This window comes from Chaetodon trifascialis, chromosome 24 (genome assembly GCF_039877785.1).
Source record: "Chaetodon trifascialis isolate fChaTrf1 chromosome 24, fChaTrf1.hap1, whole genome shotgun sequence".
Classification (NCBI taxonomy): domain Eukaryota; kingdom Metazoa; phylum Chordata; class Actinopteri; order Chaetodontiformes; family Chaetodontidae; genus Chaetodon; species Chaetodon trifascialis.
Window position 1 is genome coordinate 2,321,805 of NC_092079.1, and position 27,588 is coordinate 2,349,392.

The 27,588-nt window shown below is 41.0% G+C and overlaps 1 protein-coding gene across 2 annotated transcripts in view; it reads left to right on the forward strand.

Moving 5' to 3' along the window:
* nlgn4xa (neuroligin 4 X-linked a) overlaps window positions 1-27,588 on the forward strand; it is a 108,872-nt gene that overhangs the window by 68,747 nt on the left and 12,537 nt on the right. For both annotated transcript variants that reach the window (XM_070994134.1, XM_070994133.1), the window contains 2 exons: window positions 23,159-23,344; window positions 26,618-27,407. In XM_070994134.1, coding sequence (XP_070850235.1) covers window positions 23,159-23,344; window positions 26,618-27,407 — 976 coding nt within the window. The remainder of the gene's footprint in view (window positions 1-23,158; window positions 23,345-26,617; window positions 27,408-27,588) is intronic.

Consider the following 27,588-nt stretch of genomic DNA (forward strand, 5'->3'; position numbering starts at 1 on the left):
CATACTTTTTCTTCTTTTTTCACTTGTCAGGCCTGATTTGGCTGTTCTTAAGTCCAAATTAGTTATGCACACTTATGGCTAATGAGACACTTCAAGTCAAGTAAAGTCACATGATTTATTTACTTACCATACAATACTTTGCACGCTGTAAGAGCATTGTTTCCCCATTTAAAATGCTGCAGTGTGCACAACTGCTTTTGCTGTGAACTGTTTGTATAGTTCTGCAAGATGTGCGAATGTCTCCCCATGGTTGTCAAATACATTCTAATTAGCTCAGCAGAATTTAATGAACATACGCCAATGGATCACTGGGTTAGGGCCTCGGCTGAATGGATGTGTAACCAATTGTACTTTTCCACAGTTGAGGGGCTTGCTGCAACGCAATATCTCTCTGGCGCATTCACCTCCCTTTTTTCCCATTCTGTCGATGGCTTTTGCTCTGCATATGTATCCCAGGAAGCATTCTGCTGAGAGCAACTAGGTGGGAGCAGAAAGCTTGTTTATGTCACAGTCTGTTTACCTGTTCCTCTGGTCCAGCTACATTTCTATTTTCTCTTTAGTGCTATTTTCCACGTATCCACTAGATGCCCTCAGTCTTTCCCTCACTTCCCCATCACCTGGCTGCCCCACCCAAATCCACACCTGTTCTCATTTCCCTCATCTGCTCTGCAGTTGCTTAGACTTCCCGCCCATCTCAATCCATCATCAGCCAGTCACCACATGTACTGATCTGCTTCCTTAGTTTGTTGACAGATTGTTGTTATATGTCTGCACTCTTTTGCCTCTGTACTTACATTTCTTATCTGTTACCTTGTTACCTTACTCTGCAACCTGTTTTTCTCTGCATGATTTCTGTGTTTGACCATTTGTCTGTTTATTGGACTCTTGATTCCTGCCTCCTCCTTGTGGGATTTATTTGCTTGTGTTGGACTGGCCTCTGGTTTTGCTTCTTGCCTGCTTGACTAACTCTATAGGTCATATGTGCCTCAGTTAATATTTTTAAAGATCACTAAATTGCACCAGATCTGCCTCAGTCATCAGCATTTGCGTTCATCCCCTGCTATCCTATACCCACCCCTCATGGCAATTAAACTCATTTTATTTTTTTCATTAATGTGTGTGTAAATGGGCTGCACGGTGGCGCAGCAGGTAGTGTGCGTGCCTCACAGCAAGAAGGTTGCCGGTTCGATCCCCGGGTCAGGCGGGGCCTTTCTGTGTGAAGTTTGCATGTCTCTTCTTCTCTTCCCGTGCATGCGTGGGTTCTCTCCGGGTACTCCGGCTTCCTCCCACAGACCAAAAACATGCTCATTAGGTTAATTGATGACTCTAAATTGTCCGTAGGTGTGAGTGTGAATGTTTGTTTGTCCTTGCATGTGGCCCTGCAATCGGCTGGCGACCGGCTCAGGGTGTACCCCGCCTCTCGCCCATCGTAGCTGGGATAGGCTCCAGCCCCCCGCAACCCCGAAAGGGATAGGCGGTATAGACAATGGATGGATGGATGGTGTGTGTAAATGTTGATTTATCACAATCTACACCATTTTCAGCACCTGAAGTTAATCAAATGTCACGGTGCAGTGCACACAGAAACAATTCCACCACCCGTATTACCTCATGTCCTTGATGACCAAATCGTAATCACATATAAATGTATCAAATTCATATCTACCTGCTCCCGAAAGAAAGTTAAGATCTCCTCTGGAGATGCTCAGATATGTGGTCAAAAGAAAGAAAAGGTTCACTTTTATGCTCCATGGATGCGGATTATGTTTACAACTGCTTTTAAAATGCAGCTGTGGTACACATTGAGAAATCAGATTTCTCTTTGCCTGTGTTTAAAGGAAGACTTTGACATTTTGGGGAATACACTTGTTTGCAGTCTTACTCAGAGTCAGATGAAGAGATCAATACCAATTTCATCTCTGAGAGTCCAGTGAAGAGGTCTATATCCAAGATGTGTTTAGCCGAGCTCATCTTAGCATGAAGACATAAATGTAACAAAAAGGCATTAAAGGCATTCTGATTCTGAAAACGTCCAAATCTCCTTTGCACATTTTCCAAAGTATGCATCTAAGCTTAATTGCCAGATGCATAACTACTGAACCTGTTTCACACTGTTTCACAACAGTGGTCTCCTGGGTCAAAGTCATTTGTTTGACCTGCCCATTCACCCCACCTTCCTCCATATGTGGACTTCCTTTGCTCCCATCACCATAATTAATATGACCACTGATGGTTGCAACCTAACAAGCATTTTGAGTTATTTACAGATTCTGAAAGTGTAGTTTCTAAGCTTTCCAGCGATGTCTAACACATGGAAATCTGAAAATATTTGAGTAAGATGTGGCCATTTGACTGTAGGCACTCCTCAAACTAGTTTTTTGGAGAAATCCAGCGTGAAAGATTCTCACCTACCAGGGGAGCCAGGTAACATAGTACTGCTCATTGCATCTCATTTACATAAGTCCAACCCCCTAACCATTGTTCAAACTATTGTAGTAGTTTGAATAGTTATCAAATGGAAATTCTTTTGTTACAAAAAGCCCCTGAATAAAAATGAAAAACAAGAAAGGTAATATACTTAAGAGTTAGAGGGAGCAAATGTAGATACTTATTTCTAATATTAAATTAAATAAAATAAATTCTGTCAGTCTGTGGTGCAATGGGATGGATCAGTCTGCTGCTGAATGAGCTGCAGTGGCTGATCAGCACATTGATATCTTACGCTCCAGCTCCTCTGCTGCGAGGCCAAGGGATTCTCAAGTCAAGTCAAGTCAAGTCAAGTCAAGTCAAGTCAAGTCAAGTCAACGTTATTGTCAATGCTGCTATATGTACAGGACATTAACAGACGCCGGCACTTGATGATCATAAACTCCATGAGGGGTGAACAGTGTCTACAAATCACCACAGCGCCGCAGGTCTTACCTCCTTCAATGAGGGCTCCATCTGCTCTGTAGCATGTTAGCCGGTTCAGCTGGATGGCAGAGTCCGAAATGCTGTTATTGAGCCAACGAAAACACAGCACTCTCTCATGGTCTGCTGGGTCAATCTCAGAAGGTGTATATAGTCCAGTTTGTTTACCAAGGAGCGTACATTGGCGAGTACAACAGATGGGTAAAGCCAGCTTGTGTGGATTCGCCACTAGCCTGGACCGGATACCCCCGCGCTTTCCCCGATTCCGCCTCCTCTAGCACTGCCTGCAGCGCTTCCGGTGTCAAAACGGGCCGCCGGCGTGTGCCAGGTTTAGTTTGCAGATTGCTGTGTTGCTGATGTCAAAAAGAGTCCCATGGCTGTATGTGCGCATTGGGACAGACAAATGCGACAAAAACCTAAAATCACTCAAACACACAGATGAAGACAAACATGTAGACACCACATTATCGGGACAGAGAGGAGCCGCTGCATCCACACACACCGCCATCACTACTACTACTCTTCGACGTATTCTTCATCGTCTTCATCTTCAGCTAAGGTCAACTGTAGATTAGGGATGTTCTCCAGTGTAATTCAGTCGCTCTCGTCGATTTCTTCACTTTCATCTTCTAGTTCAGATTCAGAATCAGACGTGAGATCGGTGTCAGCATAACCAGAAGCTGCATAAGTCGCCATGTGGTTCCCTTTTAACGTGCAGCTGATTGACCGAAAACAGAAGAGAAGCACGTGAATAGCCAAAGAAAGCCAGTAAGCTAATTTACTGTTCAATCGCCACACCCCCAACTAGGACCAAGAATTTCCTCTAAAACAACCCAAATTCAAATGCGAGTTTATGGTTTTAAGGCCCCCAATACTGTTATTTGAAACATGGAGTAGTTTCTTCATGATTTCAACTTACATATTCTGCAAAAAACTGAAAATCACTCTTTTAAAAAAAAGATTTTTCTTTGTTTACACAACTTGTGCCAGGCCGACTTGTTGCTGGTTTTCTCGTGGCGGTTCACATGTGGAATATGGGTAATATGAGTTCCTTAGTAATGAATGAAGCCAGCAATGCACAGCAGCGTAAACTATAGGCATCGCATTGTGATTTTTGCCACAGTTACCGACATGCATGCAGATGGTGATGCAGAAATGTTTTTTTCCCCTATTTGCTTCAGGTAACATTAACTCTTTAAATTTTACACAGCATATCATTGATACACTAAAAGGATGATGGAAGGTGCAGCAACTAGAGACCACTTTGGATTATGTTTTTGTGCTTGCTCCTGATTTGCTGCCAAGTCCCTTTTATTGAGCTCGGTGGTAACACTGTCGCCTCACAGCTAGAAGGTCCCCGGTCCGAATCGAAGATCACCACCTAACCAATGGTGACAAAGAGGAACTGGTGCCCGGGCGCTGGTTGACTGGCAGCCCACCGCTCCTGGTCTGCCGTGGAGGAAGGACTGACCATGGATGGGTCAAAAAGCAAAAAAATTCATGCATGGCGTGTACAGTTTCCCCCTCAACTCTGCATGTTGTGTGTAAAAATGTGACAAATAAAGGAATTCTTCTTCTTCTTCACACTGCTGGTATTGTAGCTAATAGAGCACTGATTAGCAGTTAAAGCAGTTTTCGAGCATAATGTTTGAAAATGGTGTGTCAAGTTTTAAGAGCTCGAAGAATGTGCATTTGTCACATTAGAAAAAATATGCACAGAGTGGTCAAATAAATATACTAATTTAGAAATGTATACATAAGCATGTTCCTGTCAGCAATCCCTGCTTATTTGTAGCAACAGTGCTGCTTTTTGCTCCAATAATTTATTTTATATTCTTCATAGCTCTCTATTCTAATTACTTCACTGAAATAGGTAGCACATGATCAGTCCATTTTGTGTGGAAGAAGAGTTAAAGGAGGCACCAAACATTCCATTTTATGGGAATGCACACAGAACCTGGAATAGAAAACCTTTATAAACAAAGAAAGCTGATATCCACCACTGTGATGGCCGGGGTTTCAGTCAGGCAGCTCACGCAAAGAAAGCCTGACTATGTCGAACTTGCTTTGTAGTATTCCCCCGTCTGCTTGCACAGACAACCCATATGGATATGTTTCTGGTGAGGATGAGCTGTGTAGTTCTTTTAGACATTGAGATTTATGTAAGATTTATATGTACAAAACACTGCATCTACTGCTGGATGTGATTGGTGATCAGTTACATCTAATCTGGATTTGAGATAGCTGTTAGTACCTAATATAAAGGCAGCCCTCACACCACCAGATTGTAACACTGTCACACACCCGATGTACAGACACAGAGCACATACATAGATTTACGTGTCTGTGCCTAAAGCTGGCTTGTCCTAGATCAGCTAATGAACTCACTGTTGTTTCCTTTGATGCTATGAAAAAAGACATCTTTCATTGTCAGAATAAACAACAAGGATAAGACTTGTGCCTCGTTATTGGGAGAGAAGTCACATATCATCAGAGATTTTCTCCCACGATGAGAGATAGGAAATAGGAAAAATCCAGACAACAGACTTCCATTGTTTACCTGCCTCAAAAACATCTCCAATAATTGAGATGGGCAACATCTGTGTGTGGCTGGCATTGTGTGAACTATTGAGAAAGAAAGAATTTACAGGATGGTGAAGCTGCATTGATTGAGTCAATTCAGGTTACCAATAAAACTCCTTTTGCACTCAGCCTTTGCTTTCAGTCTATAATTAGCTGCCTGTTTATTTAGCTCTTAAAACTTGATCTGAGGTGACCTTCCTCACCATCAAAACCCATGGAAACAATGTATTTGGGACAGTCACAAGCCAATACTGTTTTACTGCAGATGTCACCAGTTTTTATTGTTGTCAAAATCCCATTAATAAGTATACATAGACATAGTGTTAAATCTGACTGAACACAGGACCCAAACGGCACACTGAACCAGGGGTCGAGAGTTAAATGTCTTTTAATCAAACTCTTGATCAAAACAGACTTAAAGCAAGAATGTGATCTCAGAGTCTTAAAGAAGTTGAGATTAAGCAAGAGCTTCTCCCGGATCTGCTCACCTGTCTGTCCCTAGAGTTTTCCTTTTCCCCTTTTCCCTTCTCGTTATTTGTCTGTCTGTCTGTTGCCTTGTCTGTCTGAGGCTGGGCGTGGCCTCCTACTCTCTCTTCTGTCTTCTACCTAATCACCTGCACACCTGCTGCGCATCAGGCTCATCAGACCAGCAGTTTATAAGTTTGGCTTTCTGCACTGCTGGTTGTCAGTTTGTCCTGATCCCTAAGCGTATTATTTAGACAATATCTAGTTCTTCTAGTTAATTCCCAAGACTGTGCTTATGTTGGATTTACTTTTGCTTTTAGACTATTTCTCAAATGTTTGGGAAAGCGTGTGCTTTCTAGGTGAGAATTTTTTGTAATAAATGTTCTTTTGTTCATTCATTCTACCTCCCGATCTGCATTTTTGAGTCCAGTAAACTATTCTAAGGCTAAGCCTTAACATCTCCAGTTTCTGTCCCGGGCACAGACTGACAGGGCTTGGACGAGGACAGGAGAGGGCAGGCACCTGAGTATGTAAAAAACTGAGTCAGGAAGGCAGGCAAGTAAGCAAGGCAAAAACGGATCAAAAAGGTGCTTGGCAGATCTGCTTGGTCTTGTTTTTTACCTGGCGATAGCCGGGAAAGGTGTGCCTTGATTGAATGATTGACTAAAGCTGCACTCTAGGAGGAAGGAATCAAGCCTGGCCTGTCAGCCAAGCCCCTGCAGGGAGACAGAAGAACATAAGACAGACATGCAAGAGACAGACAAGAAACATGGGAGCGGGGAAAACACAGGACACAGGAAAAAAAATACACAAACGTCATTAAAGAAGAACAGCCAACAAACCCTGATCAGAGGACCTTAGACTCCTACTGATATTAAATGGCTGACCATGCAAGGCTCTAAATGTAATTACATGAATGTTGAACTGGATTCTGAATTTTTCATGAAGCCAGTATAAAGACATCAGGATTGGGATTACATGAGACCGAGAACCTTGGTCTCATGTAGTACCTTGGTCTCGTGTAATACCAATACCAGCTCCTTCCGCACAAGACTTTTACATCCCCAGTGCAGGAAGGAACACTACCCCAGGTCATTCCTGCCCACAGCCATCAGACTGTATAACAGTGCACAATAAACATCCATTCAAATGCAAGTTGTACTGATAACCTCTGGTTTTCATGTGCAATCGTCATTTTTAAATTAGTGTGTACGTATTGTATATACTGTATTGTAAATTACCATAAGGTACATAACATTTGTGCAATCATTTTTATACTTGTTATTTTTATTTTTTGTCTTCTTGTCCTCTGACGTCCACTCTGTCTTGTTGCTGCTGTAACGTGAATTTCCCCCATGGTGGGATAAATCTTATCTTATCTTATCTTATCTTATCTTATCTTATCTTATCTTATCTTACACTTAATGTATCACTCACAATTGGCACATTTTGAACTACTAGGAGAGTTGCAGTAATCAAGAAGGGAGGAAAGAAATGCATGTTTAATTATCTCCATCTTGGTGCCACGGTATCAAAAGCAGCATTAAGATCTAATAATACCAGCACAGAACATTGTCTTGAATCACCAGATCATTTGAGTCCGAGAAGACCTGTTTATGTTGAGTGCAACCGACAGGAACCAGATTGAAGATTGTTCTAAAACTGTTGTAAGTATTGTAGTATGTATAGTAAAACATTCAAATGAAAAGACAAGTCAAATAGAACACAATGATGATCAGAAATAAAAAGATCCTCAGTCAAAAAAAAAAACAAAAAAAAAACATCATCAACATTGAAGCCAAGAATAAAAACAAGGTCCAAAGTATGTCCTCTGATGTGTTTAGGGCCTGTTACATGTTGAGTGGGATTAAAAGATTCAGTGGCAAAAATTGATCAGAAGTATCATCAATATAAATGTTAAAAATGCTAAGAAGCACAAATCAAGATAGCTTCAGAGTAGTTGATAAAAACCACGTGGATCAGTAAATCAATAAAATAAAATGTAAATACAAATGTAAAAGGGATTAGTATGTCCAACTTTAATCGTTTGCAGTTCAAAAAAGAGAAACACCCCGTGCTTACCATCTGACCAGCCTCTAAAAACGGGCCACCCTGGCCTGAAATTCTAGGTTAAAATAAAAAGATAAAAGTGTAATCCTTCAGATGACACAGAGTGGATGTTCACGTGCACTGAAGTACAGGAATTTTGAGGGAGTGTTCCAGGTTGAATAGAATTAATTATCAGTTCAAGTGCTTGAGCCTTTTGTGCACCCCCATTGGGGTGAATGCTGTCATGATGGAAAAAGGCTGGACATTTCCACCTAACCCTTCATAACTCCAAACCTCTAATAGGTGCTTTATAATGACAAATAAAGAACCAATATGCTATGAATATGCATGCTAACAAGCAACTAGTTAATGGTAATATGTCTACCTTAATATAGAGTGTTACTGCCCTCTATATTGTTTGTAATGTGGGGGTTTAATCAACGTAAGGGTACATTTTAGAGTTACATTACCTGTGGTGAATTCCACAGGCAGATGATCTGCTTTCAAACAGCCTATAAATAATCCTATTAGGAGATACAGTTTGTAAGAAAGATAACTGACAATTCTAATACTAACAATTAAAAAAGAAGGAGAAAAAACTGGTTATGGACCTGAGCCAAACTGGAATAGCAGCATCTGTGTTCTTTTCCAGAAGTCAGAAATCATATAGACATTTGTCATAACACAAATCACTGAGAATTCAGCAATGGAACACACTTTTACTCAACAGTATATTGTGCATTCCACTTCAAATGTCAAGATAAAAAGTCTTTTTATCCATCCGTCCAGCATCGAAACCACTTATCCTTTGCAGGGTTGTTGGGGATGGAGCTGATCCCAGCTGACATTAGGCAAGACGCAGGGTATACCATGGACAGGAAGTATACCATGGTTTATTCAGTGTAGCAGTGTTAGCTGCCTTTTTAGGTGCCTTATTTCTCACAGCATCACCTTTACAGAGGAGCAGAGTTGAGTGTGTGCAGCAAGAGGACTCACGTAACAGCTAAAATTCAAAATTAGAAGAGAGCATGAGTGGATATCATGGGTAAGGCCATGTTCAGAAAGACAACCAGGCCACTGTTTGAGTTGTGGGGGTGCTAATGAGAGCTCCAGCAAAAAAAAAAAACAAAAACGCGGTGGCCTGGCAAAAGGGAGTTGAATCTTTGCTGCAATATAAGATATTCACCAAGACACTGTTATGGCCAATCATATACCTGCAAGCACACATTTTAGCTGGATGCCTTTGTAATGTCAACACAATATTTTTGCCATAGTGGTGATCGTGGAAATGATCATCACTATGGCAACTTTCTAACTTAATTTTTTATTATCGAATTATGAGCTGGGGCTGCACGGTGGTGCAGCAGGTAGTGCGCGTGCCTCACAGCAAGAAGGTTGCCGGTTCGATCCCCGGGTCAGGCGGGGCCTTTCTGTGTGAAGTTTGCATGTTCTTCCCGTGCATGCGTGGGTTCTCTCCGGGTACTCCGGCTTCCTCCCACAGACCAAAAACATGCTCATTAGGTTAATTGATGACTCTAAATTGTCCGTAGGTGTGAGTGTGAGTGTGAATGGTTGTTTGTCCTTGCATGTGGCCCTGCAATCGGCTGGCGACCGGTTCAGGGTGTACCCCGCCTCTCGCCCATTGTAGCTGGGATAGGCTCCAGCCCCCCGCAACCCCGAAAGGGATAGGCGGTATAGATAATGGATGGATGGATGGAATTATGAGCTGCTCTGTAGTGTTTGACCATCTGGAAAACCTCCAAAGACCTGGTGCGGTTACTCAGACCAGCCTTCCTGGACCATATTTCATTTCACCATAACCAATGCGAAGGGGAAACAGCAATTTTTCCATTTTCTATCGCCTATCCAGGGCCAGGTTACCTTGGCAACTGGAGACTTGGAGGTGCTGATCCTCATCCCTGGTGCTAAACAGAAGCGAGACACCTCGCAGCCTTCATCAGCCTGACTAAAAAGTTAAAATAGTCCAACAAACTAGTAATTAGCTGTGTCATAAAGTCACAGCAAGACAAAACTGCAGAGCATTTGTTGCATTTGTTGAACATGACTGATGATCAGTCAATCCAGCAATGTGTCTTCAATGTTTTTGGGACTTTTGGGAAGTAAGGAGAACCTGCTGTAGAAGTGTCCAAATTCCAAATACATTCCACCTTTTTTCACAGGTGGTAATGATAATAGGAAAAAAATGACACTGGTGCCATCCTCTAAAATACCCTCAAATATGTCTCATCTGTGGAGACAGGACGCAGACTAGCTAACCACAGCTAATCTGCAGTTTAAGTGAAAAAATGAGAAATTGTAGAGGAATGTCCACATTTGTCTTTTCCAGTCATTATCACGATGTCATTCTTAGTGTGACTCATTGCACTGCTGTCACCAAAAATCTGCCACATGATGTGACCCTCGAATGCACCAGCGTGGGCTGACACACTCTGACAGCTGTGGTGTGTTTGTTTCACTGCTGTACTGTCAGTCAGGGGGAGGTTATGTTTAACACCAGGCATGCCACGTGTGGGCTTTACTGCTTCAGCCTAATTACAGACATCAGCTGCGAGAAAACGCCTGACTTTGATTGTCTTCTCTTCACCTTCCCTCTTCCCCGTGATTGTGATTGTGCTTGAAGCTAGTCTGACCCAGTCGGGTGAACAACTTCATATCTGACAAATAGGAGGTTTGAACGTGGCTACAGCTGAGCTGAACTGACCTTGCTGAGCTTATCCCAAACCATTCCCTTCCCATCATTCCCTTTGATAATTAACATTTAATCTGGGAGCCGCAGGAGAGATTATCTTCTGGACAGAGAGCACAATTAAGTACTATTACTGTCATGTTGTCAGCGTGCCCTGCTTCTCTCCATAACATAGGATTATTAAAGACCTCTCCTTTTTATTTGCTGCGATATATTCTCGTTTCACTTTATTTTTATGATTACAACCATGAGACTCTAGAAAAGCAAGCCCCATTTTCAATTAATTTGCCACTTACTGAGTGTGGACTCACAGGATGTTTGTTTTGGTTTTGTACTCCACACTAATCTCAATGATCTGGCTCTCACAGCTAATTTCATAATGTCAGCGAAAATGAATCTCAAGACAGGCCATTTGCACTCAGCCACTTCATGTGTCTTCGGTCAGATTGGATTGAATTATAAATGCAAGAAAGAAGCATCGGAGATGGATGGAAACCTTTTGAAGGCTGTTTGAGATACATTTTAGCCAGATGTTTAAAAGATGTTAAGGGATCCTCATCTTGAAATTCATACATAGTCCTTACCCCGCAACACAGTTGTACATGATTTTCATTGGGTTAATTTTTGTGTTTATAAGAGCAAGGCTGATCAGTGCATCTCTTGAATGGTCTGCGTTGGTGAGAGAGTGGCATTGTTTGATCAACTGGATTTCAGTCCATCGTTTTTTTGTTTTAAATATCAGATAGCAATGGCATCTGATCACAACGCACAATGTCACGAAGAGTAAATTCTAAGATTTGTATTGTGGCAAATGGAGACAAATAGTAGGGAGATGCAAAGATTCAACTTTTTCCCTCCTGATACTGATTAAGTTAATTCAGTGAAAGGTATTTTCTGATACTGATCCCCAATCCAATACCCAAATTTAAAATCTCTCAAAAACTCATTTGGATCACTTTTATGTTGTGGTGCTAGAGACTGGCTTCATTAACACTTGTATCTCATGTCCATAAAATCCAGATGTGATTTAATACAGTTCCATTTACACACCCCCATATGTCTCTGTTGGTCAGATCACAAATCTACTTGCATCATCCTGGTTTCCCTGGATTGCATACAAATCAGGATTGGCTCTACCTTACTTGCAATACTAAGCTATACTGATTGACTACAGTCAAAAATAAATACATGTACCAGAAAGTGGAAACCATAGATTCTCATCTGTGATGAGACAGTTATGTCATTATCTGCTGATTATTCAGGTCAGTATCAGCCTAATGCCAATACCATAAGTGCATTCCTAACACACATCTGTGTAAAGAAAACTGTATTAAATTACATCTGGATATGAGAGTTGAAAGCTGACCACAAATGCCAGGTTATCATTTCTTACTACAGCAACTGCATATGACATTGCAGTATTTTATGTTGTAATGTTACACTTACAATACCAAATGTCACTGCAATATTTCAAATTCACATCAAAAACTTAACAAAGTCTGCATCTCGGATTGTTTCTCGGAACTGTGAGTTCAAAAGAGGAGATAAAATCAGACATTTCTCCGTTTCCAGTGTGAGTGATGTAATGAAATTAAACGCATGCATTGACTCATATTGCTCTCTGGTCTGTGAACATTTCGTGCTCAAAGCTCAAGCACTTGGCATTCTGCCAGGTCACTGTCTGTCCACAGAGCTGTAGTGCCATTTCACTCTGTCATTTTTGTCACTGACGCTTTTTAACATTAAACTGTGTACAAGAACACGCCGTGGCATTTGGATAACACTCTGATGGTATTTTCAGGACAGGGAAAAATCCATTTTAAATTTCAACTCAGATGTATTGTGCAGATTACGCCAGTGACTGTGCTTGTATTTGGCTCTGCAATCACATTTCTGCTGTCAGGTGAAAATCTCTTGTGTCTCCAAAATGCCAACATTTCATCGACTTGTTCAGTTTGACCACATGCATTCTGGACTTTATCCAGTAGGTTTTTGCAGGTTTGGAGCACTTTCTGTATGCTGTCAATGTTTTATTTTGGCTGTTACTATAAAACACACAATTGATGTTTTACCATTTTGCGCTGAACCCAATGGATTTTCAACTGCCAATCTGGAAATACTTTTTTTATTTCTTTTTTTTTTCTTGTAATTTTCCTGTCCTTTGCACCAAAAATATTACTTTTCCAACTGTGAGCAGCTCCTCTTTTCAGGCTGTGTGATACATTGTCAGAACACATCCATTAATACCACACTCAAAAATACAATACTCCAAACACATAATAAAAGTAAAGATTAGGATTTTTTTTTTTTTCTTACATAATACAGCTGCACAATACAAAGAGAAAAGAAACGGATGATGATGTCATTTCAGTAAATCCTACTTGGCTGTTGTTACAATCCTGTCTTCCATTAATGACTTTTATGTAGTACTAATTTGTTTTCCGAAACACTTTAGCATACAAAGCATAATCGCTGCCAGAATTAGAAACTGTATGTTCAGACGGTTTTACGAATTGAGCTGCATTGATATACCCGAGGGCTACTAAAGCCCTGAAGTTTAGGGAGAGATTGTGGTTTTGGTTTATTGTTAATAAAATAAACATGTTGTTTAATATTTCTCTTTTACTTCAAAAGGAGACCATGACGAAAAGTGTTTAAGAATCACTGCCACAATGCACCTTACAGCATTTTCTGTTAGATCAGATATGCTCATCGTCACAAAATAAAGAAAAACACAATGTTTTCAGTCATTGCTCCACTTAAAATAGTTAAAAATCAATCAGTGCGGTCACTCATTAGATCTCCTGCGTCAGTGCTGTTCAAACCTTGTGGTTGTGATCACTCTGTGCTTTGTCATAAATGACCTATATTACTCTCCTAGCCCCTGTCAAGGCAGCATTAATACAAATAGGAGAGGGGGGAGATTAATGCCTTTCCATCAGAGGAGTGGGAGCGCTGCTGATGATGAAGGGTTTCCTGTGTGCTCAGTGAGAGATCGCAGTATCACTGACAGCACAGCAAAAACCTTATCTGAGAAAATAAAAACAAAAGTGAACAATTCTCCATCAGTTACTGGGCAAAAATACAATAGCTGTTTTAATAGCTTTTCAGAAATGTTTTAGGCAAAAATATTTGTTTGTGACCTTCTCATATTATTGTAAGCAATTTATATAACATGATAGTGAGTCAATATCCCTGAATATCAACTTCATTAACACTTCCACTTATGTGAGTTTCCACCCTGACTTCCCATTAGTCTAAAGCACTAATGCAGGATCAATAATGTCGCAAAGTTACCTGCTTCCACTGATTAAATCCTAATATGATCTCATTGTTTTTGTCAAGTTTTTACCAATGATTTTAGTGACTTCCATTTTCCTACACATATCACATCCGTCTACGGACTGACAGTTTTCCGTGATCGCCCTCATACTGCTGTTTTTTGACCTGAGCCCTCCCTGCCAGTGGCAGTTACTTGCCACACCAGGCTGCTAACTTATGGTCTTGCACATTTAGCTTCTGTAGTGGCCTCATTTTTGTTTCTGTTCCCAGCCACCTCATCTATTTACCATGGCCCCACTCACCTCTCCTTCTGTTTTGGTCAGCTGTGCCGGCCATGCTACCAGATCCAGGAAGCTGAGAAGCACATGGACATTATCATCTTCAGCCCAGCACAAACCACCACACCCTGTGCCTGTGAGCCTGATGCCAAGGCTCCCTGATCCCTGATTGTGCCACTCCTCCAGTCATTGACCCTGACAAATCTTAGGGCCAGCTCGAGGCTAAACGTAAAACCAGTCAGCTAGACACCACAAGCCCTAGTCCCCAGTCAGGGCTCATAACAAGAGAGGGATGCGCTTCTTTCGCTCACATCCCATCTATGGTATCCAGCTTGAAAATAGACCTTACGCAACTTGCATGATTTCCCTCCTCTGGCAAGGGAGTCCAAGCCTCCTCGAACCCTCTGCCATTGCTTGCGGCCCATGGCTAGCTCTTGCCTCTAATCCGTCCACTGGCCATATCAGGGTGCTTCCTGCGCCCCAGGATTGCTGTTCCCAGAGGCGGGCCGTACTATTAGGCAAACCAGGCATTTGCCTGGAGCCCCGGGCCCCATATAAGGCCTTTGGGGCCCCAAAAATGCATTTTTTTTTTTTTATAATTTGTCCCCATATTACTTTTTTCAATCAATATCTCTTCACAATAGTAGCATCGGGATGTCTAATTTGATCAATTACTCATGTTTTGACAGTCTTTCTACCAACCGTGCACCCCCTTCAGTCTGCACTGCATGGACTATTCCATGTTACGTATCACGCTCGATCGCGCTGTGCTTATGCGGAAATGATAACGGCGCGTAAAATCCAAACAACAAACAAACGGTAAAAGAGAGAAAGAGACATGAAGCGAGCATACGAAAGTGGATCGCAAAAAAAGAAAAAGGGGGACCAAAGGCAGCAGTTCATCTCAAAGCTGCCAAAGCTGTCAAGCTTCTTTACCGGAACCGCAGCAGCGGAGTCAGCGGAAGCAATAAGGACATATTAGGTTAACAGTCTCTGTGTCATAATGTGTCTCATAACTAATCTAATTGTTTTGTATGCTATTCTCACTTTGCAGGTGACACAAGATTGACCACAAGGCCCTTTCCCTAACCCTGTCTTTTAACATATTTTATTCTTTTTTTTAAATAAATCTTTATTCATCCTGGAATAACAATTGTCAAGTCTTTACTAATATTGTATAACAAAGGTCACATCTTTGTTCAGACTTGACGAGTCAAGATTATCTTGTCAGTGAAACAAACATGCATTAGTCAGGGGTTGAAGAAGACCAGGAAAACTACATTTGAGACAAATTCAAATCTATTTGCACACATCCACGCTTTAAGACAGTATCAGAGTTTGCAATGTCCATGGAATATACATGTAAGGTACATTAGACTGGTAGATGCAGGGGCCCCCAAATGACTGTTTGCCTAGAGCCCCCAAATGGCTAAGTTCGCCACTGGCTGTTCCACACCGCACTTCATGCGTTGCGAGGGGTTCCTGCCCCCCTCTCTGTCTGTCTATTCATTTCCATCCATTCCGTCATCAAGGATAATTGTATTGAAGTAACTGAAGGAGAAAAACACATTGTTCAAACACAGTGGATCAGGGAGGATAATTTCATCCAGAAATCAAACAAACTAGATTTTCAGGGGTGCTTATACACATATTTACTCATAAGACTATACAGGAAGTTCATCTTCTGTCTCACCTTGGCAGCTAAATTAAGCTATTAATCAATGGTACTGTTTGATAAATAAGAGCAGGGGTGGTTCGAGTGTCACATTATAGTGGAGCCTACTGTAATTAATCCATCCTGATCTGTTTCAGTCATGTTAAAAGTTGTATTTTTATCAACTTTTCAATTAGTCATCAGTGTGAAACTGAAGAGAAAAGTGAAGGTGTTTTTTGATTTTGGAGCAGTATGTGTGCACATCCGTGTCAACTAAAGCCACACAAACCATGAGAAAGTTTCAACCTGACAAAAATATAACCCATCCCCATAAACAAAGCAATCCTGCCTGTGAGAGGCGACAGAGAGACAGCTGCCGGAAGAGCCACTGACTGAGATTACAGCATGCATGGGAGTGAATGACAATATAAAACATTTCAGTCATGACCACTTTAGTCAAAATATATTTATTAATACAGCATGCATGAATACCGTATACATTACATTTGGCGGTATGGCTCTGCTCTGGGACCTCCCTGCCTTTTCACATGTTTGCAATGAAAAGCCTGAAGCAGAGAGAGTTCCTCTCTGCTTTTCCATGTGCCTACATGGAATGGCCATTGTGGGAAGAGGATGGTGCTGCCTCTGGGCACAGTTGGTGAAACCGAAATTTAAACCGGGACAAAGAATCAACAATTTCGTTATTCAAACCTGGAATATGAGCTGCTTGAATTATGAAGTTACCCAAGACAGATGACTATTTAAGGCGCCTAACGAATCTGTTAATAAACGGAACTGAGGAGCACCCTCTGTTAATGATACTGACAGTCACTTCATTGTCACAAAAAATAATATTTGTGTCCTTGACTAGCGTTTCTTTCGGGCCATGCATTGGCAACCACTCATTCTTGAAAAAACAAACTCAAAACCAGTGCAAGGAGTCTGGTCATGGTGCTGTCGAGCTGTTCACACTCATTGGATGTCTGCCTTTATAATGCTGTCTGGTTCTTGTTCTGAAAGGTTGCTGTGGTCTGCTCTTAGGTCTACCAGCCACTTGGCATTGGTGTTGTGTGATGCCTCTTTCCTGAGTACTCCCAGGATGGGTCTTTGGAGAAGTGGCCATATATATATTATGCTTAGTTACAGTTACAATTTGTTGTGTAATTGTGTTTGAAACCAGTTATTGTGTAGAATTATAGTGAGCAGTTTTTGTTTTTGTTTTTTTTAACTATTAAAATCTTGTCTCTGTATTTGCCAAGTTGAATGCTTGCCTGTAATTTAGAGCGACTAAGAAAGACATTTTTAGAGTATAAATAGTACTGAACTGAATCCTTTTCAGGAGCTTTCCAAAGATCATAGGAAAACTGTGGGACCCTTCAAATGAAGTGTGTTATCTTTTCAGTTGGCACCCAAAAGTCATCATTCCTCACTGCTTCCCAAAGAGAACCCAAGTACTATCATTACAATACATTAACTGAGCACTTATCTGCGCCTGTCAAGTGAAACTGAAAATTGACACCATTTGTTTGAATTTTATGTTAGGAATACAGCAGAAAGGACAGACAGAATTTTCTTCATAAATTTTACCCCGCAGAGTAAATGTGTACCATTAAAGTGTTTTTCCATTCCAGTATTGACAACTCTCCTCTGGATCTTAATTCACTAGTGACTCTCTGATAGACTCAGCAGGGGTAAAATGTCGACTGGATTTTTCCAGGCATTCTAACTTTAAGCAATATTTCATTATTTTGCCTCCTTACATTAAAAAAAAAGAAAAGCTTTGAGCTTGTCATTGAAATGAATGGCCAATGCCTGCATGACTGTTCTCACCAATCACAAGGACTTTCAGCAGTTTGTGTGGCCTGATATCAAACGCTGTTTGTGATCCACGAAGTATTAAATGAGATATGATTGCACCAAGTATTTTCACAATCTTATTCAATCTTGTTTCTACATGAAGAGAATCAGATAAAATAATACTTCTGTCAGAGGAAATTCCACTTTCAAGTAACTTTACTTAATAGCAGTAAAATATATATAAAAAATAATGATACATCTTCTGTTGCCACTATATAGGTCACACTGAAAGAAGACAGGGTATCAGGGAACTGCTATCCAGTGGCCAAGCAGGGAGTGATTCCACTCCCAGAGTTACAATAATGCACTAATAATAATAAAAAACTTTGTATATTATAGCACCTTTCATAGAAGAAATACAGCTCAAAGTGTTTTACAACAAAGGAATCACATGCACCAAGTGCCTCACATAAAAAAAGACAGAATGAGCATAAAAACAGGGATAGAAATTAATGTAAAATATGATAGAGAATGATGCCCACTTGATAATAATTATAAGACTAATAACATATTGAAAAATATGCTTGCTTTCTTTTAAACATATTTAGCAAGCTTGCTTCCCTGATATCTACAGGTAGTGTTTTCCAGAGATTTCGGGTATAACTGACAAAGGCTGCATCCCTAATTTACTAATGTGCTCTCTCCTTTTGGTTAAGCTTAATAGCTGAGCTGCAGAGTTTTGAATGGGCTGAAATCTCTCAGGGTTTTTTTGTGTGAGGCCAGTAAATAGTGCTTTACAGTAATTAAAGGCATGTTTTTTTGGCATCTTTTTGATTTGTAAATGGTAATACTTGAGCTGTTTCTAAGGTGGAAAAATTAAGTTTTCATCTCCTTGCAGACGTGGGACTTTCACGTGAATCTAGGATAACACCAAGTTTTGTAACTTCAGATTTAATCCAAAGCGTAAATGTCCCCAGATTATTAAACACCATTTCACTTTTTTCTTCTTGCAAGTATCTTGAGATGAAGAGGAGAAATACTATGAGCTGTATGTTATCATGTTGTCATCTGATGCTTCCTTTCCTAGTGGACTAATATGCGCATGCTTGTATTGAGGTCAACTCAATACTACTTTGACTACTTATTGGTTTCGGTCATTGTGCATCTAGACACCATGAGGAAGGCAAGTGTGCAGAATATTTAATTTTAGTGGCTATGTTGGATAGGACAGAGAGCCAGGAGAATGGTGCTGAGCCAGTTACCCAGTTATGATTTGCATGGTTGTGTTAACTTGGGCATCCACATAGTGTGTATGGGACGACCTGAAATGCAGAGTATGCAAGGGCTACTGCTGATATACGCAGTGTAAGGGCTGCTGTTTTGCTGGACTTGGCTTGACGTGTCACATTTGGCAGTATTAGTCCGATTTTGTGAGGTCTTCAGTGAGCACCTGCTCCAGTGAATCCAAATCTGGTGCTTGGGTGGCCTGCAGATGAGATCACAAATGATTAATCTATAGGATTTATTGGTGGGTATATTGGTTGTAGAGAGTTTAAACAGGGTTCGGGCAAGAACTGATCCTTGTGGGAGTCCGTTTATCTGTGTCCTCCATGCACCTGTATTCTGTCCATGGTTGGTTAGCAGAGATTTAGTTGTTGCTTTTGCCCAGGCAGGGAGTGCTGTTTCTGCCGTAAGCTTGCTTTCAAAGCCATTTTCAATGTAGGTGGTTCAGGCAAGTACTGGTTCCCCCGTGCTGAGGTCCTTGAGTTCCAAGATTTTAGAAGCAACGTAAAGAGACTGGGAAGTAGCTTGTTGGTAGCTTGTTGTCTTTACCAGGTTTTGGTATGGCATGGATTGAGTTTGTGTGTTTAATCGTGGTGTAGAATTGGGTCAGCCATGTTAGAACTCAGGGAGGCAGTCTGAAAGTGCCTCACCATCACTGTCTGCTACTGGGTATCCCATGTCAGGGTGGTGGCTGTTGAAGTCCATCACATAGATGGCAGGGTGAGGTTAATGTGGGTAGGACTTAGACTTAGACAGCTTTTATTGTCATTCAGTAGACAGCAAGTGTACACTGAACGAAATTTCGCTTGCAACAAGCTCAGCACAGGGTTGAAAAATCTTTTTTTTTTTTTTAAAGTATATATATATATGTACAGTATATCCATCCATTCATCCATCCATTTTCTACACTGCCTGTTCCTTTCGGGGTTGCGGGGGGGCTGGAGCCTATCCCAGCTGTCAACAGGGCGAGAGGCGGGGTACACCCTGGACCGGTTGCCAGTCGATCGCAGGGCAACATATATACACAAACAACCATTCACGCTCACACTCACCCCTAAGGGCAATTTAGAGTCACCAATTAACCTAATGAGCATGTTTTTGGTTTGTGGGAGGAAGCCGGAGTACCCGGAGAGAACCCACGCATGCATGGGAAGAACATGCAAACTTTACACAGAAAGGCCCGACCCAGGGATCGAACCAGCGACCTTTTTGCTGTGGCACGCACAATACCTGCTACTCCACCGTGCCGCTGTAAAATATATATACATATATATTTAAAAAAAATGTGTAGTGATATGTACAGGTATGATGAAAGTATGTTAAAATGAACAGCAGATCTGATTGCTCATCCGTTTAGCACTAAGGGACTTGTATGCATTAGCAATGTTGACACAGACAATGAAATGGTTTGTTGTCAAGCGGTTTGCTTTGGTTTAGTTCGCCAGGCAGGTCTTGGTACTGACCAAGGGTGAAATGTGAATGACTCATTGCCTGCCAGTTTCACAGACTGACAGGACAAGCAATTTAACAGCCTCAAATCCTAGAAGACCAGGTTCAGAAGTAACCTATGTTGAGGTGATAATCTTAAAGCAACAAAATGATATGCTTGAAAATTTTAGCAGGAGATTCCCACAAAGTATTCACCTGTCAATTACCTTTGTCAGTTACACTCAACTACTAGGCTACCTGCTACAATCAAAAGTTGACATAATCCCTTATATCGTATATGCACTATACAGACACTGGTATGTAGTGAACATACTAACTAGATGAGAGTTATCATGATGTTTGACCATCTTACAGAATTAATGTTAATAAGCTACAGGTGTGTACAAAGCTGATGAAATCAGTCAACTTACACTACACTTTCACTTGCTATGACACTGTTCATTAAATCTCAATTTTTACATAAATGTTTCTTATCATTTCACATTTAGAGGTTTTTAGAGGCCCCTTTGATTTCTGGTAAGTCAGTGTTTATCAGCCATTGTCCATAATGTATCTCCAGGCAGTAGGCTTAGTTATGTATGCGGTCTATTTTTGGAACATGGTGCTTTGAAATGAAGCTTTGACTAATCTTCACACATATTGAGGAGCCCCTGGTAGGCATGCTTCTCTCCTTGGCGCCTTTGTGGTGAAGGAGGACAGGGGATAGAAAAAAGGGGTAAGAGAGGAGAAATGAGAGAGACTGAGTGGGGAGGAACAGAGGGGTGAAGTGGAGAGGGCAATGCAGTGACAAGGCCTGTGGCCATCCTACAGGGTGTATGAGGCTGCCAGAGGCCTTGTAATCCTCCCCCACCCCTGCTCTCCTTCCCTCTCTATCATCTCCTCCACCTCACCATGACAAAACGGATCTGCTCTCTATCAATGAGCCACAGGCTACCTCTCCTATTTTTCCTCCTTTCTTACCCAGCAGTCCTCATCTCATTTGTCATTTACACTGCCTCGGTCTTGGTCAGCTTGCAGGGACAGGCTGTCGCTGCCAGGCTTGGCCACCGAGCTCATAGGCCTGGCAAGGACGAGCCACCAGTTCCCCCAGTGACAGCATTTAGAAAGCCACTTAATGGGTTTAGGCACATTTGCTAATTTGTAAATAAGTTTCGGATGTGGCTGTCCCTGCCAGGCTGGTTTGTCTGGCACTTGACTGGAAGGGATCTCTACTGGCTGACCATTTCTGGAGCCATGAGTGAAATCAATTTCAAAGGCTTTTTCATACTTGACTATTTGTGTGCTGGGTCTTGACACAGTACAATTCAACCAGAATGGTTTACAAATGGATGGATGTGCTAATTATTATTATTATTATTATTGTCCTAGGTTTTATTGGAGACTGATTCAGAGGATTTTCAATGCAGGAAATAAGTTAGTTACAAGAGATACAGTAAATAATCACTTTTTGGCGATGATAAAACCTACCAGCACATATGCCTCATTTGCACATTTCCTGTCTCTGAAGAGCCTAACATTGTGTCTACACAGGAGGTGTAGCATGAGCAGCATATTAGCAGAGCAGCAGCTTCATTGCCCCATCTGTGTCTACACAGGATGCATTCAAGCAAAATATTAAAGTGTAGGTCACCCACAATTTGGCAGTGTTTAGAGCCCAATACATAATCACTGGAGTCACTTGTGTAATACTGAAGAAAATAGACTTCAAGCGTAAAAATAAACCTTGGAATGCATTTCATAAAGTGTCAGCTGTTGTATTTATTCTACAGACAGCTGGAACAAGTGAAATAAATCTGACGTAGGCACATCTTGCAGGTGTGTTGAGCAGCCTCGATAATACAAACTATATACGAACTTATACATCCTGACATGAACATACATGCAGCATATATGTACATAGTACCATTGCCTGCTCATAGGCATTAAAGCAGACATTGGCTGCCCAAGAAGAACTCTTCCTTACCTCTCTAATCCACTGGAAATGTATACTAAACATCTGGTTTCTTTTCAGGCCACAGTTTAGCAGAGGAACTCCTTCTTTGTTCCGATGATAAACAATTTAATTGACTATTTAACCTGATTTCATTTCACTTTACTCATTATCTTATTCCCAGGAATTTCCAGGTGTCATTCATTTATTCTGGTGTTTGGGTGCTCTTCATTCAAACTTTGTTTTTGAAACTACTGCCAACTACAATCAACAAATCCCATGACAAGACTAAAACCAACAATGCATTTACCCTTACTGTACCTTATCCTGTCTACGGATCTCAGCTCCAAGCTCACTAGCACCTACTGAAGACATAAGTCTTTCATTCCAGGTCATACATATATAGTTTCATTTTGAAACAGCTGGATACTGTTGTTTTTAACAAATGTTACTCAAGCAGGAGGAAATACTGCATATTTGTGGCATCAGGATGGTGTTTGTGACACTGAAAAACGAAGCTACAGTGTGTGTGTGTTCATGGTATTGAACAAACATGGGTGCAACAGTGTGTCTCACGGATGTGTTTTCAATATTTTTTGGACAGCAATGAGGCTCTATGGTACAGAGGAATAAGATGCATCAGGCTTTGGATCCATATACTACACTTTTTTACTACACAGACACACACAAAAAAGATGAAATCAGTACAAAAAACCTTTTGGAAGTAAAGTTTAGATCTGTTTTTCTCCTGTTTGTTTTCATCAATCTAGGGTTTCTAAGCACAGGGGACCAGGCAGCCAAGGGCAACTACGGCTTGCTGGATCAAATTCAAGCTCTCAGGTGGATCAAAGAAAACATCCAGGCCTTCAAAGGAGACCCAAAGAGAGTGACCATTTTTGGCTCTGGTGCTGGAGCATCATGCGTCAGCCTGCTCACCCTTTCGCATTACTCAGAAGGTATGTTTGTATGCTCACAGGCATGCATAACCACACAGAGATATGCTCACACTCAGAGGGTCTTTTCATTCATTTTCAGTTTTTTCATTTTTTCCTATCTGTATTTACTCATCACGCACTGATACAACGTGCGCTTCACATCACAATCTGTCATTATCAGATTGTGATAGTGAGCTCAGGCATGTTGGTTTTGCTTCACATAAGGCAGGTTTGCACAGCAACATTTCAACTCTGGTGACAATAAGTATTTATTGTAAATAATTGAAGTGACTGCAAACATAAGTCTGGACTTTTTCACATATTCACAATATAAAAAAAAAAATCATAGCCAGGAGAGAAGTCAAGTTTTTCTTGCTTAGCATAAAATACAGGAAGACAGTTCTATTTATGCAAAATAAGTACCTTTTGGGCAAAATACCATGAACTTTTATTTGCATATTAATGCTACCCAAAAAGTAACCCTTTCAGAAAAAAAAACAAACAAAAAAACATTACTTTGCAGCACATGATGTAATCTAATCGGTAGATTTACATTGTATTTGCTCTGCACAGTCATTCACCAAGGAATAAATCCCTTTCATTTCAATGAAGCCATGATATTTCCTCTGGCCCCATCCTCATTACTTCAGTACTGTTACCAACCTGTTACCACAGATCACTTATGCCTGTAAGTTGTGATCAAAAAGAGGTTTCCCTCCTACAGCAGTGCACTGCTTTATTTCTATTTTCCTTCTTATTGTGTCTTGATTTGGGTTTGAGCCCATCTTGACTCTCGAAACTGCTATGATAGCCAGTATTTAGCATCTAGGGGCCACGAATTCTGTTCACTTAATCTCGTTATCAGATTTTCAGGCTGCATATTTTCCAAATACTAGATCTAGCGTAGACATGTAGTGTTTGGGTACAGGACATGAAAAAGTCCTAAATTTGTGTTAAGCATAGCGAAACGACAAGCAAACAGGGACCAGAAGGGCAAAAAGAAAACATCATAGTGGCAAGAAGAACGCACTAAAACAGCTCAGTAGCATCAGTTATTTAAATAATCTGTTTTGTAACTTTTAATCAGATTACTCATATTTGATCACCACATCCAGAGACGACAATCAAAGTATGTGGTCATATGGTATTCTGCCTCAGAGAACAAAAATGTTTTTCTTTTTTGGAGTGCTCTCGCGAGCTCCTGGTTTTCACAAATGAATAGTTGTGTGAAACTCAAACACAGACAACCAGCAGGAAAACCGTCAGACACATTTGTCAGAAAAAAGGTGGATTTGGGGGATTGGATCTCAGAAAGTGCTACAGGTCCAAGGCCATTTTCATCTCTATATGGTACAAAAACAGGCTTTGTGAAAAATGCACCTTCCCACAAAATCAACCTTTTTATCTTACTGGTAGAAGCCCACTGGGTTTACCTTATAGGCAATCAAAGTGAGGGAGACTTTGTATTCTCTTCCTTTGTCTTGTGTTGCAGTTATCAGGTCTGTTCCATTTATCTTCATCTTGTACTTGAGGGAATAGAAATGGCTTATTTTACATTTAGATAAAAGTCCTCATGTTCTGATGGACAGAGCAAATCATGGCTGAGAGAGCTGACAAACAGAGACCTGCCCAGCATCTTGGTGATGTATTATACATCACCAAGATGCTGGTAAGATGCTGGTAAATGTAATGCTCCTTTTTGCATTTGTACCTATAAATTGGAGCCCTGTTTTTGTGGAGAACCACCAGCTTGTGCATCGGCAAACATGCCAAGGTCAGAAAAAACACGCAGTCACTCTGTTTGTGTAGTTTTGATGGAAATCAGACTTGAGGTTTAACTGATAATCCCTATCCAACTTGCTGTGTTCCAGGATGTGGAAACTAGCTCAGGTATTGTTACTATATAAGCAGCAAATATCTTTTATGTTTTGATTTGTTCATTAGGGACAAAAAGATGTAACAACACTATTCTGAATCATCCTTTTATTTGCCTTGAAATGTTTTTATGCTGATGTAAAAAGAGAGTTTAAAGATTGAGACTTTTGAACTATTTATATACAGGATATTAAAAAAAGATGACTACTAAAAAAGGGATGCACTGTTCTTTTGGAACAGTACTGGTCGTGATACTCTAATAAGGGAATTGGTGTATGCCAAATATGACAGATCCAAATTAATACTGTTTTCTGTTCTGCTACATTCATTTGCTGTAGTGACTTATGTTGCGCAAAGCTACTAATGATAATAGGCCACTCCCTGTATGTGCTTCAAAACAGATATATTTCTATAGTGGTATTTCTTTACTGTGGAATCAGACATGTTGACAGTGATATATTTGGTTTTTAATGTTAAAGATCCACATACCAGAGTTTTTTTTATTTAGACAATTTCGAAACTATTTATCAGTAGGCCTTTTTGAAACATTGGGTTATTTTATTTAGTTATTTTGCTTCATAAAGGTAGAACTGTGCATAAAAAACTACAGATGAGAGATTTTAGCGTATGGGTGTTTTTGGTTTGTAAGGTAAAAGATAGAGCCATGAATGTGAGACATGGTGAAGGATGTTGGTATATGAAAGTCTTCACTCATACCTCAAGTTATCTTTCACTTAGAAAATTCACCGGAAATTAAACAAGAAAAAGTCAGAATCCTTTTCTTGCAGTAATGCACCTTCTGCCTTCTGTCAACCAATTGCCATTAAATGTGTCAAGCTCCCAAACAATATACAGTACAAAAACTTAGACAGGGAAAATTGGCAGTACTGACAACACTTTGCTAGATTTGCTTAGATTTGCTAATGACATAGTCGGCTGTGGCACATTAAAGAGCTTCAAAACTTTGCTGAGAATGTCATTTGGTTCAGTTTTGATGTGGCTGTGTTCTACAAGCACTCTGTTAATGGCTTGTAAGATACAGCACAATTTTGTTTACAGCGTTTCCCTGTCAATGAAACACAGACACAGAAATGTACCTTAATTTCTGACATTTCCCCAAAGACCTTTCTTTTTGTACATCCTTTAAAGAATAAAAAACTATCAACACTTAATTTAAAAATCACTTTGACATGATTTTTGAATGCAAAATGAGATGTCATTCATTCATCACTGGTATCACATCAGTACGGGTACTCAGTGTATCGGGAATGAATAAATGATGTCTTTTTTCCATGCTTTTAACTAAAGTAAACGTTTGCTGCATTTCACTGAACATGAAGTATGAACTCTTTGCTGCCAGCATTTGTGTGTATGTGTGTGTGTGTGTTTGTGTTTCACTAATACTGTCTGCAATCTCAGATCTGTTCCAGAAAGCCATCATCCAGAGCGGCACAGCACTGTCCAGCTGGGCGGTCAACTACCAGCCAGCCAAGTACACACGTGCCCTAGCTGAGAAGGTGGGCTGCAACATGCTGGACACCATCGACCTGGTTGAGTGCCTGCAGAACAAGAACTACAAAGAGCTGATCGAGCAGTATATCACACCTGCAAAATACCACATTGCTTTTGGGCCTGTGATTGATGGCGACGTGATCCCAGATGACCCCCAGATTCTCATGGAGCAAGGGGAGTTCCTCAACTATGACATCATGCTGGGGGTTAATCAGGGTGAGGGGTTTAAGTTTGTGGACGGCATCGTGGACAGCGAGGATGGGGTGTCTGCCAATGATTTTGACTTTGCTGTGTCGGACTTTGTGGACCATCTCTATGGCTATCCAGAGGGCAAGGATACTCTACGCGAGACCATCAAATTCATGTATACAGACTGGGCAGACAAGGAGAACCCAGAGACACGGCGTAAGACCTTGGTGGCTCTGTTTACTGACCACCAGTGGGTGGCGCCAGCAGTGGCCACAGCTGACCTCCATGCCCAGTATGGCTCACCAACCTATTTCTACGCTTTCTATCACCACTGTCAGAGTGACATGAAGCCGAGCTGGGCTGACTCAGCCCATGGCGATGAAGTACCATATGTGTTTGGAATCCCCATGATTGGCCCCACAGATCTCTTCAACTGCAACTTCTCCAAGAATGATGTGATGCTGAGTGCTGTCGTCATGACCTACTGGACTAACTTTGCAAAAACAGGGTGAGTACGCCCTACCTTTGTCCTTTCCTTTTGTCTTGCAATTCTCATGTCATGCCATCATTCGTATGAGAATCGAATTTGACAGTACATGAGATACATAACCAAATTGAGTCAAACGCATACTGCTGGAATCAGTGGATCTTACTGTTTACCCTGTCCACTGAGTCCATAATGTGTAACT